A 12,644-nucleotide genomic window follows, 5' to 3' on the forward strand; every position below is an offset into this window, starting at 1 on the left:
CCCCCCTAAAATACGCCCGTGCCAACGGTATTGCCCGAAGACGCGCGTTTCGCGATAAATAATTCGCGTTTCGCCGACGATCACGACCAAAACGAAACCGATTAACGGTGCGCGCTTTGTATTCGAAAATAATCAACGGGAGGTGCAAAAGTGATGTGCGAGCGCGCGCGCGGAGGCAGATGAGAAAGGAAAAAAAAAATCCAAAACCAGAAAAACCGACACGTTTTCGCCTCCACGAGGTCGTACGAACGGTAAACGCCACGCCCGTGGCCTCCACACAGCGCGTACGGCGGCAGCGGCGATGACATAGCACCGCGAGTAGCATTCCGATCGTACGGCCGGCGACGTCCCCACCGCTTTCCCGAACGCACGCGCACGCACAACGTGCGGCAGAGCTCCTCCACAGTGTTCCCGTTTTGTTTTTGATTGTTTTTTTTTCTCTCCCCGCGTTCTTCTTTCGTTCCTCACCCGGTAACCGTTTTCCACCATTTCTCCATTTAACGCGCGCACCTATCGTCATCCTCTCGCTCACACTTACAACCTTCTCTCTCACTCTCTCTCTGTTCATTTCGCGCACGCGCACCCGCGCGTTTGGCGATATTCCTCTGCGCAGTCATCGTCGACTGTTCCCGATGCACCGTTCATTATCGCCGCAACTACCGCCGCAACTACCGCCGCAACTGTTGTACTGCCAATCCACAGTGCCGGAGCTATTCTTCCATTTTTCACCAGTCATCCGACGCAAGTTTTCATCCGCTTCTACCGAAACATGGCGAAAACATTCACTTGTAAGTATCTAACGTATTTACGTAAGCCGGTGTCGTCGTCCTCGTCCCCGAAGGGTATACGCGTTCCGACGGGACTCCGCGTGCGGTATCGCACCGTTGCCGTGCGAACCGGGCACGTCGTGTTCTTTTCCGTCGCCGTGTAACCCTCGCGACTCGTCCTCACCTAGCTCCTCTGCTCGTTTGTACATCGTGTCCGTAGAGATAGGGTCGTTCGAACCTCGCATAACTGTGTCAGTCCTGCACGAATGTTGATCGCAGCTGAAAACACTTAACGCTCTTCATTGGTGAAATCACTGTGGAAAGCTGTTCTCGACATTCCTTTTTTATTTTTCGATTGTACTCGTCTATCAAATCTGTCACTGCTACAGCGTTATCGTGCTTACCAGATGTACTGAAAAAATATTCGGTTCGGTACCGACTGAACCATGATATACCCCATATTATTTTTAATGTAAATGCGAGTATAAATATTCTAATCGACGATTCACCCATCACCATTTTTTTTTCTTTATCGTTATAGCCTAAATAACGTAAAATGTGAAGTTATAAATCGTCAGCGAAAAAAAACCACTAGACGTTTTGAATGGGCTGATAACAGTATTGTAGGCAGGCAGTCTGAGTAAACAAACCATGTCCATTTGTTTTTGTTTCTTAAAAAATATTATTCTATGACTAATATTTCTTATAACATGTTCATTTTTTACAATGTATAATTTTGTTTTATTAATGTGTTTACACATTCTCTTGTTTTTATCAACAATAATAGAAAGTAAAAAAAATGTAATGTTATTTATTTATGATCTTTTCTAGTTATTGAATTTCTTTATTATTTAAATATTATTCTAGTGTTTACAAATTAAATTGTATCCTTTTATCTTGAACGTTTGTATGTATATATATTTATTTTTTGCTATTTGTAAAAACTATTAGAGCTTGATATATTTATTTAATATTTTTATAAACCAAAGATAACACCAACTACTATCAAAGGTCAATAACTTTTATTAAAAGCTGATCTATATTACTTATTATACTGGATTATATATAAAATAAAATTAAAGTATTATTATTGTGATCTATAGACTTTTTGTTAATTCTAAAATTAAAAACTACCCAATTTTTGTATTAATTATATTTCTTTATCTAGTAAAATACTAAAGTCAGTGGCTCAGATAGATTATTTTGAACTCGGTTCCTGTTACCATTGCTAAAATAAACAATTTGTACATGTAATAAAATTAATTATATTTATTTTTAATTAGTTAAAAATGTATGACTGAATTCTAATCAATGGCATTATATGTATTTTTGTAATTCTAAATAGAGCGTTTTAAAATATTCTACAAACAATAATATGATTTTCTTCTGATATTCTATACAAATATTATGCACTTGTGGTTAATTTTACTGATTCAACTTTATTAAAACACAAATATAATTATACCTTCAATGTTTAAGATTTATTTTTAAATACATTTAAAATTAAGAAGACTCATTAACATTTGTAATAATAACATTATTATATTGTGTCATAAAATAACCTTAACTTAATCATAAGTATAAGTAAAATTAATGCCAATTCTATTAATACAAGGTATTACCTTTGACACCTATAAAAAGAATATTTTTAATTTTATTTTATGTAAAACAAATGTTATTAATTTTAAGAAATTAATTAGTTACTTAAAAATATTATTTATTTGGTAGAGCAATTTGATAAATATACACTATAAATATGAAAATATAAATGTATTATTTAAATTTAAAATTTAGTTTTAATATTTATTAGATAAATATCTTAAATATTGTTATAGTCCCTTGTAGATTCATTATTATACATGTATTGTACATAAAATATAAGCAAATATAAATTGCTTCTTCAATTGTGGTATGCAATATTTCTATAGATAAAAACTTTATAATAAAACTAATTTACCGTTACTGTGTCCAATAGGATACAGTGAACCTATATGAAACATGCACTAGATAACAATGTTCATCGTCTTTGTAGGTAGTTTCAAAAAATACAATCCTTTTGATAAGTTGTTGCATTAGCTGCGCATAAATTCGGTTTTGTTATATTTTCAAGAGTTCAAGGTTGAATACTATACATATATTGTCTTCTCAGTGAATTTTGTTTTGAAATTCTTTATAATTTGTTTGTTTTGTTCTTTAATAGCTTATTTGCTGTTATAGAATATAGCTATACTGATAATGTTATTTTAACTATATTTTATTAATAAAAAAAAAATTATCCTATGAATAATTAATAACCTGGTGAAATAAAAGTATTATACATCATACATAATTATACTAATAACAATTGATAGCTTCCATATGCTATTTATAGAATATTATGTGACTTTTTTTTTATTTGTTATTATTGTTACTATTTTTATTTTAGTCTAAAATTTTTATTCTTGTGAATAATGTTAAAAACATTATGCATTTTTATAATTTATAATTTTGATTTCTATATTTTGTATTTTAGCCACCATCAATGTAAACAATTTATTAAAATTCCGTGAGGCATTCTATAATGATGCTAAAAACGTGCTTGCTCAAAATGCCTGTTCTCGTGTAAGTCCAACAGAAGTAAGCACATCAAGAAATAGAGTTCAAGAATGCCATCATTATTATACAAACAAGGTTTGGCTGATTAATTTTTATTTTAAAACCCTATTACCTTTTTTTTTTTATCTTTTATTATTTTGTCTAGATTGAATGTGAAGGTAAACCAGTAACTAACCAAAGAAGTTCAGGTCGCTGTTGGATATTTGCATGTTTAAACGTGATCAGAGTTCCATTCATTAAACACTTCAATTTGGAAGAATTTGAATTTAGTCAAGCACATGTATTTTTTTGGGATAAGGTATAGTTTATGTGAAAATGTTAACAAAAATTCATGGTATTCATTATGGGGAAAAATAAGTATTTGTATGACCTTGGCCTCGTTCAAGGATCATGTTAACAATAGGTGGTCCCTTTTACACACCTGCACTTCATTTGATTTGTATTTTGTTGTCAATAGAACTGGTTTTGTTAGGGATACAAGATGCATCCCAATCACAATGAAAAAGGTTCTTACCATAGAATACATTGAATGTTCAGATATTTCAAACAATTTTTCATGGTAGTTGTCATGATGCTTTATTTGAGAGTATACATGTTGTATAAGTCCAATATATAGTACATACCACTAAATATTTTGATATATATTAGTTTCTTATATATTTCAGTAATAATGTTTTGAAAATTCTTAAACTAAGTGATAAAAAAAATTAAATATAATTTATCTTATCAATAATCAAATAAAAGTACTTCAGTGGTGAATTAATCATGTTCTGTTAGTCATTATATTTTTATAAATTAATTTTAGTTGCTTTTCTTTTATCTGGGGCAGTGACATAATAATTCAATATAGGTAATTGATTCTTAAGAACTACTAATATTTTTTTAACATTATAGAAACTTGTACGGTAGAAACTGAAATTATCTTTCATTTTTAATTAATTAAATAATTAAATTTTTTTTATTTATAAAAAATATACATACTGTACATTTTATATGTAGTTATGTACAACTGAAATAATATAAATAAAAAAAATGGGAACAAAAAAATATATCCTTACTAAACCAAGACATTCCTTTAATTATATAGATAGAAACTCATATGATATATATAGTAGTACTATAGTTATATGTAATCAATAATATGATCAAGTATTAAAATATTTTTGAAGAAACAAAACAATTCTAACATTTCTCTGTAGATTCAAATAACTGTCAAGTTCATCAGTATTTTTTAAAATTATAAAAGTAAATAATTTTATGTATTTATTTATTTCTTTAAAAAATTAAAAGCTCTGTTAATCAAAAGGTACTGCTGTTCAGTGGCGCACACAGGATTTTTTTTCGGGGGTCAATGTAAAAATATAACACATTTTACAATTAACAAAATTATGCAAATCCTTAATATATTTTGGCTTAAATAATAGCATTGATAATAGAATAGACTATTCTATAATCAATGATACTAGGTATTCAATACTACCTCTTCATATTTCAAACTTGTAAAATTTGTAAATTTTAACCTAGACATTGGAGAAAATTTCGGGGGGGGGGATACAACCCCTTAATCCTCCTGCGTGTGCCACTGCTGCTATTAAAATAATTGCATATAATTTATTAGCTATAAAAAAACCAGTTAAAATCGCGTTCCAAGTAATATTTATTACTAAATTATGTTGTTTACTTTTTTATTAAAAATATATATTTTGCTTTTTAAGAAACTTTTTATATGATACTTTATTATTATTTTTAGATTGAAAGGAGCAATTATTTTTTAAATGCAATTGTACAGACAGCCAAGCGAGGCGAAACAGTTGATGATAGAACTACTGCTTGTTTACTTTCTGTAAGTTTATTGATATTTGCTTATGTAAAAATTATTTATAAAACGAAAAACTTTACAACTTCTTATTGTTTTTGTTGAATTAAGAAACCTGTTGAAGATGGAGGTCAGTGGGATATGTTGGTCAATATTATCACCAAGTATGGTTTGATGCCAAAAAAGAACTTCCCGGAATCATTCAGTTGTGAAACTAGTAATACTCTGAATGTTATACTTAACAGCAAGGTAATAATTTATCATAACTTTTTTTGAATAAAATAATCAATTTAACATTTTTAGCTTCGAGAATTTGCTATAATTTTACACAAACTTGTGAGTGATAATGCTACAGACAATGAGATTAAAACGAAAATTGAAGAACAAATGGAAATTATATACCGAATCATAGGTATTTGTTTGGGTATACCACCAGCTACATTTGAATGGAATTACTACGACAAATCCAAAGTTTTTAACACTATTGGACCAATTACGCCATTAGATTTCTATGAAAAACATGTTAAACCATTGTTTGATGTTGCTGAAAAAGTATGCTCGTTTATTGAATTTATTATATTTGTGACCATACTTAATTATTTTTATTTTTAGGTGTGTTTAGTTTCGGATCCAAGGCCAGATAACCAGTATGGTAAATTGTATACGTTGGACATGTTAAATAACATGGCTGGTGCCCGCAAAGTTCTTTATAACAATCAACCCATTGAAGTATTGATAAAAGCAGCTCAGGAATCTATTGTAAATCGTGGTGAACCAGTATGGTATGGTTGTCAAGTCAGCAAAAGATTTTCTGATAAACTTGGATTAGAAGATTTAAAAATGTATGAATTTTAAAATAATTTTTTTAAATATTTGGTTAAGTAAAAAAAATTAATGTTTTACTATTTCAGTCATGATTACCAGCTTGTATTTGGTACTGAGATATCAATCCCTATGACTAAAGCACAACGCATGTTGTACGGTGAATCGGCTATGACACACGCAATGGTTCTAACTGGAGTTAATGTAGATGTGAGTTTTGCATATAATATAATGTGGAAATTTATCCTAAAACGATAGTTCATACTAATTAATTTTATAATATTATTTAGAATGGTGCTCCAAATAAATGGCGTGTTGAAAATTCCTGGGGTGAAGATCGTGGTGACAAAGGTTACTTGATGATGACCACCGAATGGTTTAAGGAATACGTATTTGAAGTGGTTGTGGATAGGAGTTTGCTCTCGGAAGAGGTATTGGCTGTTTTCCAACAAGAACCTCAAGTACTACCCATTTGGGACCCCATGGGAACATTAGCATAATGTATCTGAATTATCATTTTATTATTATTACTTTTTTTTTTTTATCCCTACAATATTTCATTATATATTTATAATTTGGAAACATTTTATACTTTTTGTATATATGAAAAAAACGTTTCAAATTATTTATTGTACCTTATAAACATGTGTTATTTTAATTATAATACACACTCATTGTACTCAAGGATAATATTTGTTCATTTTTACACTCAATTTGATACTCTCTGACTTGATTATTATATAAATATATATCAGTAGAAAATAAAATAATTGTTTTCGCCTAGTGTTGCATGAAAATAAAATCTACGATTTTTTTGATTTTATTTTCATATATTCAAAGTAATGTTCTTGATATTCGTGTGTTGCAATTAAAAGACATAAGAAGACTTGTTTTACAATAGATAATATTTATTCATATCAAAAATAATTAAGTAATATACATTTTTCATTTAGGACTAAACATTGTATGTATAATATAATAATACTGCCGTATTTTGTACTGATGTTTGCATAACTTTAATTTGAAAATAATAATTGTTCTCAAGCGTTTTAATACCTCTTAATAATAATAACATAAAATGTAAAGAATGATGGAGGCACTTTTCGGGTAACTAATAAACACAAGTAGGCACAAATGTGGATACGTTCAAGTATTATAATAATAATAATGGGGTTATAACTTATAGGTCCCATAAATAAAAAAAAAAACGGCAATTCTGGCTATAAAAATATCATTTAGTTTGTTCTGTTAACTAAACAATACAATTGTGGACCAATTTTGTTTTTTTGGCACATTACATTAAGTCTAAATAGTTGATTGAAAATTGTCACAAATACCTTAAATACTAAAATTACAAATATTTCTTATATTATGGCGGTGTGAAAAAAATAATAAAAAAATTCAGGGTCGTACAAATAAATAGGTAATGGTACAAATATGCCATATTATCATATACTATCAGTGCTGTGTTGCGCAACAAGTGCATTACACGTTTACCAAAAACGATCTTTTACGAAACAAGATTAAACACTCGGTCTTATGATTCAACGTGGAACAACAAACGTCGATGGTGGTTCCGTTTTCCGGTACGGCAATAGTTCAGAGTAACCTGGAACACGCCATGCGTTATGCTTTCGTTCCGATCGAACATTTACGTAGGACGTAAACATAAATGGTTTTTTTTTTTTTTTACAAAAATACATAAATATGCCTAGAAATGGTTTGTAATCCGTGCGGTGCGCGCGACGAGAGCATTCTCCGGCGTTCGCCGGAAACGATGGCACGACCCGCGCGTTGCGCGCACCGTACACGAATATACGTCTGGCACGAATAAATAAATATTTTAAGGTAACAACACTAAGCTACGGGTGCGAAGGGTGTCGGGAGTAAGAACCAGTAAGAACCGGATAAGTCCTGGGTAGGTGTGTGTGCACACGTTGATGTCGTTCGACCTACCGGTGACGTTGCGCGATCGGGGCTAGATGAATTGGGTCCGCGATAAGTTGGGTACATTTTGAAAGCGGTAAGTTGAGTCCCGGGTTAAAATGGTTGGTAGGTAAATTGGGTCCCGCGGATAATAATCAGAATTCTTTTCAACGAAAAAAAACGTCAATGTAATCTTTGATCACGCCTAATTAAGATACGTATATTATGTTTGGCATATTATATCGGTGCATCAGTTTTCACCGATTTTCATGATGGTTTTTTTTTTTTTATGGATATTTTGCGATTATACGCTAGATACTTGTACCACAACTGATGCTAAACTTTCTCCAAATATTTGATCTCAATTTTCTTCTAACACACTAAGCACAAACCAAAAAATAAAAGTACGCTCGATAAAGAATATAACCTAAGGGAAAAAATGACAAACTATACCTGCTAACAATATGATAATCGGATTTGGGTTTGTTTAATCCATATCATTTAAGTTTTTGCCAAATGTATAATTTATAATTAATTAATTTGTTTTATATCTTTTTTTTTTAATTTATTTTCATAGTTTATATTTTACAACACGCATGTTTTTAATTACATTTTTTTTAGTAGATATATTATTAATAAAATAAATTTGGTTTTGCCGGGACCCGATTCACCTACTTCGTACAAGAACAAGATGGCCGTTCTTTTCGGTAACAGAAGGGTCGCCCTTGGAGTGATGGGTAGTATAAATGCTAGGTGCAGATGTCTCGCGAGTGTCACTGCTGCGTTCGCCGAAGGTTATAAATCATCGGATCAACATCGGACCGGTACGAAAACGATGAGAATTTAGTAAACGGTACCGGGCAGCGAGTGACGGCGCAATGGACTTCGATGGTTATGCGGTTCGTATTGTTTTCGATTGTACACTGTTCGGATATATGGTAATTATGTAAATCACCGGACGACGCGTTCTAAGGGTCTCTCTATCACTTCGGCACACCGTTCTTAGTCCGACACCGTTCCCACGTACACTAACATAAAAATAAAAAACGTATTTGTCCCCAGTACTACTACTACTAATTCACGTTCGTGTTGGTTTTGACGTGATTGGGTTTTGATTTGGCCGGGTTAACGGCTGCAGCGGACGACGAGGAAGCAGAGGTAGACACGAAACTCGGAGGCGGTGGCGACGAAAACATGGACGTGCCGTTGTTGCACCTGGTGCAGTTCGATTTTACCGCGGAACCGTTGGACTGCTGCTGTTCCGCGGACAGCGACGGTGGCTGATGCGATAACGACGCGGTGGCGACACCGCCGTAAGACGACGCGGTGGCGGCACCGTAAGAAGACGCGGTGGCAGCGCCGCCGTATGATGACGCGGCGGCGGTGCCGAACAGTGACGACGCGACACCGACCGCCGAGGTGACCGTTTGCGTGGCTTTGTTTTCCATGGCCAGCGCGTTGGTCTGTTTGAGCAGCGTCTGGTCGTTACACAATGCCGATATGAGCGGCAGGTCGAGGTTCCGGCTCTTTTCCCGCAGCGATTCGATGTCCAACACGGTGAGCGAAGGCCCGGACGACGTGGTCGTCGCGGTAGCCGCGTCAACGGCCGACGGCCTTTGTTGATTGACGACGGCCGTGGGTTTCTGCAGTCCGGTGACGGGCGGCGGCGGCGGCGGCGGTCGCCGTCGGTACAACACTTTGGGCGGCACGGCCGGCGCCGCGGACGTGGCGGCCAACAGGTCGTCGTGCGAACACGTCCTCACCGGCAGCGGAAAGGGGTTTAGTCGGTGACGGTGGTGATGCACTGCCGTGTAATCGGCGGCCGCGGCCACGGTGGCCGGGAACAGCAGGTTCTGATTGGACGCGTACTTCAAGTGCGGTGGCAACGGCGGTAGCGGCGGTGGCGGCAGCGGAAGCGTCTGCTGCTGGTCGAGATGATGGTGATGATGGTGGTACTGTTGCTGCTGCTGCTGATGCTTTTGGTGCTGCTGATGGTGGTGCTGGGACAATGACGACGACGACGCGGACGAAGAGGGCGGTGGTGGCGATACGGCGGCCGCCACGTTCGGCGTGCTCCGGTACAGATGCGCGTTGGCTTGGTACGACGGCGGATCGCGGCCGTAGTACCGGTGGTACTGCTGCTGATGTCGGCGACCGTGGGCTAGCTTAGCGTCCACGTACTCTTGGCGGCTGACCGCGGGGTCTTGGAGTGGATACACGACGAAATCCACGTCGGACCGTAGCTGCTGTTTGTACTGCTCGAACTGCAGATCGAATCGCTTCGGCCTCGGCGGCGGAGGCGGTGGCGGAGGTTGCCGGGCGTGCACGAGCGGCGGCACAGCGGATGCAGCGGCCGTCGGGTAGATGTGATGGTAGAAAGCGGTGCCACTCTTGTGCACGTCCAGATAGTTGTTGCTGTTCACCACACACTGGTGGTGGTGATGATGGTGGTGATGGCCACTGCAGAATTTGATCACGTTGGACAGCAGGTCGAACGAGCGGCGCACGTCCCTGGGGGTACTGCCCATGGTGCCGGTGCCACAGTCGAAGTTGGTCAGCGACAGGTTAGACAGCGACGGGGCGCCCGTGACGAAGTTCATCGGCGGTGGCAGCGTCACGTAGTCAGAGTCCGAGTCGAGCGTCGAGCTGGTGGTCGGCCTGGACGGGTAGAAGCCCTTCCGAGGTGTTTGCAACGACTTGCGGCCGACGATTAGGTCGGACAGCTCGGCGGCCGACAGCAGAGCACCGCGACCGCCCTCGGACGGGTCGCTGCCGTCGCCGCGGAAACTGCCCGAGTTGCTGACCACCGAGCCACTTCGGCTGCGGCCACTGGCGCTGCTACCGACGGCATTGGGATCTGTGTAGCCGTCCAACGCGCATCGACTGCCGCAACCGGTTTCGCCGCACTTGGACGACGACGACGGGTCCACGTCGGACGTAGTGGTCGCGGTCGTGACACCACCGCCGACGCAATACGAACTGTCGCTGGTGGCCGTGGCCGACAGATCGTACAGCTCGTCGGTGCCGCCGTCGTCGTCGCCGCGATGGCCGACCCGGACACCGCCGTCGCAGTCGTCGACCGCCACGGACGCCTGTTTCAGACCGTTGGCCGCCGCCGCATTCTCGTCGTGGTCGTTGCCATCGTTGTCGTCCGTCGACGTGGACGATGCGGCCACTGTGTCGGGCGGTAGCGATGCGCTGTACGCCGAGTCCGTGTCCGCCGGTGCCGTGGACGACAGCGCGACCGATTGACGGCCGGACGCCGCGACCGGCTTGTAACCGCTGCCGCTGTCGTCGCAGCCCACGCTGCTGCAGTTCTCGGTAGTGTACGACGCAGACGCTGTGTCCTTGGACGCCGAACTGTAGCTGGCGCACGTGTACACGCCGCTGCTGGTGTTCGCCGATTGGTTGCTGTTCTCCACGTACGCCGCTCGGGCCCTCGGCCGCCTATATATGAGATACGTGACGCTCCCGTCCTGTATCGATTGCACCGAATACTCCGCATCGGACACGGTCGAATTCTGAGCGGTGTGACTGTATCCCAGCTCCACGCTAGACGATATGCTCCCGTTCGCCGTCATCTATACATCAAACAACGTTACGGTTAGTATGATAATAAGTTATTATTATTAATAACACACATCATTGTCACGTGATTATTAATAGTCCTAATAAAGTAAATAAGTCGTTTTTAAACGTTTTGAAACTTTTGTCACGAAATCGTGTACGACACAGGACGGTTACATATCATTAAACTGTAAAACAGAAATGGCCAACCCGCATGCGGCCCACATTGGAAAGTTAACGGCCCGCGAAATTTATCGAACATTTATAAAAAAAAATAAATATTTTTGTCCCAATAAAATATTTTGGGATGCTCGCACAACGTGGAATCCGTATTATTAACAACGTAATCGCAACAAACTGTTTGATTCATCAACAAAATCTTTGTTCCCAAATATTGTCGATGAACCATGTTATGCTAGTTTATATATTCTCAAAAGAATTGGATTCAGAATCCGTTGATGAAAACAATAATAATTCATTCTGTTTATTGCAAATAATACAACAAAGCTTATTTCATAATAATAATTAATTCTATGTTTGCTCCAAATATTTTTGTATTGGCGCAAAATACTAATATAATTTTATATGTGGCCCGCGGGATCGTAATGTATTTCTAAAGTGGCCTTCAAGATCATTTGGGTTGACCACCCTTGCTGCAAAATGTATTAAACATTCTCTCGTTCTCGAGAAAAATAATAACGTTTATAACCTTTGAACTAGGGCCAGGGAAAATCCAAATTTCCAGTATCCGAAACACTAATTTTATTCTAAATCTGAATTCTATAATTATTCAAACTTTGTGTTAGGATTCTTTATTGCATTACTTATAATTAAGCCAAAATAACTACTTACACATTTTTTTTAATTTAAAGTAATACACCAATTATATTTTTAGTGCGATTTCAAATCTTGTCCCGACTAGTATTTTATCTTAAATCAACAAAATATCAAAACCGTTACAACATTTAGGATAAAAATTGAAACACAATAACGTACGAAACACGAAATTTCGATTTCAAAACTCAATAACCCTGTTTTAGATTTTAAGATTCGGAAGTAGAATTTATTTCACATAATTTCTGAGAACGCGTGAGGAATAATGTTTTAAAAAAAATCCCTTCTTCGCTGTTAATTTTAAATTATTACATTTT

The 12,644-nt window shown here is 37.7% G+C and overlaps 2 protein-coding genes across 2 annotated transcripts in view; one reads left to right on the plus strand and one right to left on the minus strand.

The window, feature by feature from the left end:
- Positions 1-515: 515 nt before the first annotated feature.
- Positions 516-6,550, plus strand: LOC112686841 (bleomycin hydrolase). The gene is made up of 9 exons (XM_025559301.1): positions 516-788; positions 3,280-3,437; positions 3,508-3,660; positions 5,113-5,205; positions 5,290-5,427; positions 5,482-5,730; positions 5,791-6,020; positions 6,090-6,210; positions 6,291-6,550. The coding sequence occupies exons 1-9, from the start codon at positions 770-772 to the stop codon at positions 6,498-6,500; spliced, it is 1,371 nt and encodes a 456-aa protein (XP_025415086.1). The 5' UTR covers positions 516-769; the 3' UTR covers positions 6,501-6,550.
- A 1,952-nt stretch (positions 6,551-8,502) lies between these two features.
- Positions 8,503-12,644, minus strand: part of LOC112686843 (protein expanded) — a 28,380-nt gene continuing 24,238 nt past the window's right edge. The window contains exon 11 of the mRNA XM_025559302.1: positions 8,503-11,507. Within this exon, the coding sequence (XP_025415087.1) occupies positions 9,000-11,507 (2,508 nt within the window). The 3' untranslated portion in view covers positions 8,503-8,999. The remainder of the gene's footprint in view (positions 11,508-12,644) is intronic.

This window comes from Sipha flava, unplaced genomic scaffold (assembly GCF_003268045.1).
Source record: "Sipha flava isolate LNK unplaced genomic scaffold, YSA_version1 325_pilon_pilon, whole genome shotgun sequence".
NCBI classification, from domain to species: Eukaryota; Metazoa; Arthropoda; class Insecta; order Hemiptera; family Aphididae; genus Sipha; species Sipha flava.

What these genes read in the sequence shown, in the direction of transcription:
- LOC112686841 (XM_025559301.1), top strand. An exon ending in ATCATTATTATACAAACAAG is followed by an intron (nt 3,438 to 3,507) that starts GTTTGGCTGATT and finishes TATTTTGTCTAG; the next exon opens with ATTGAATGTGAAGGTAAACC. An exon ending in TAACTGGAGTTAATGTAGAT is followed by an intron (nt 6,211 to 6,290) that starts GTGAGTTTTGCA and finishes AATATTATTTAG; the next exon opens with AATGGTGCTCCAAATAAATG.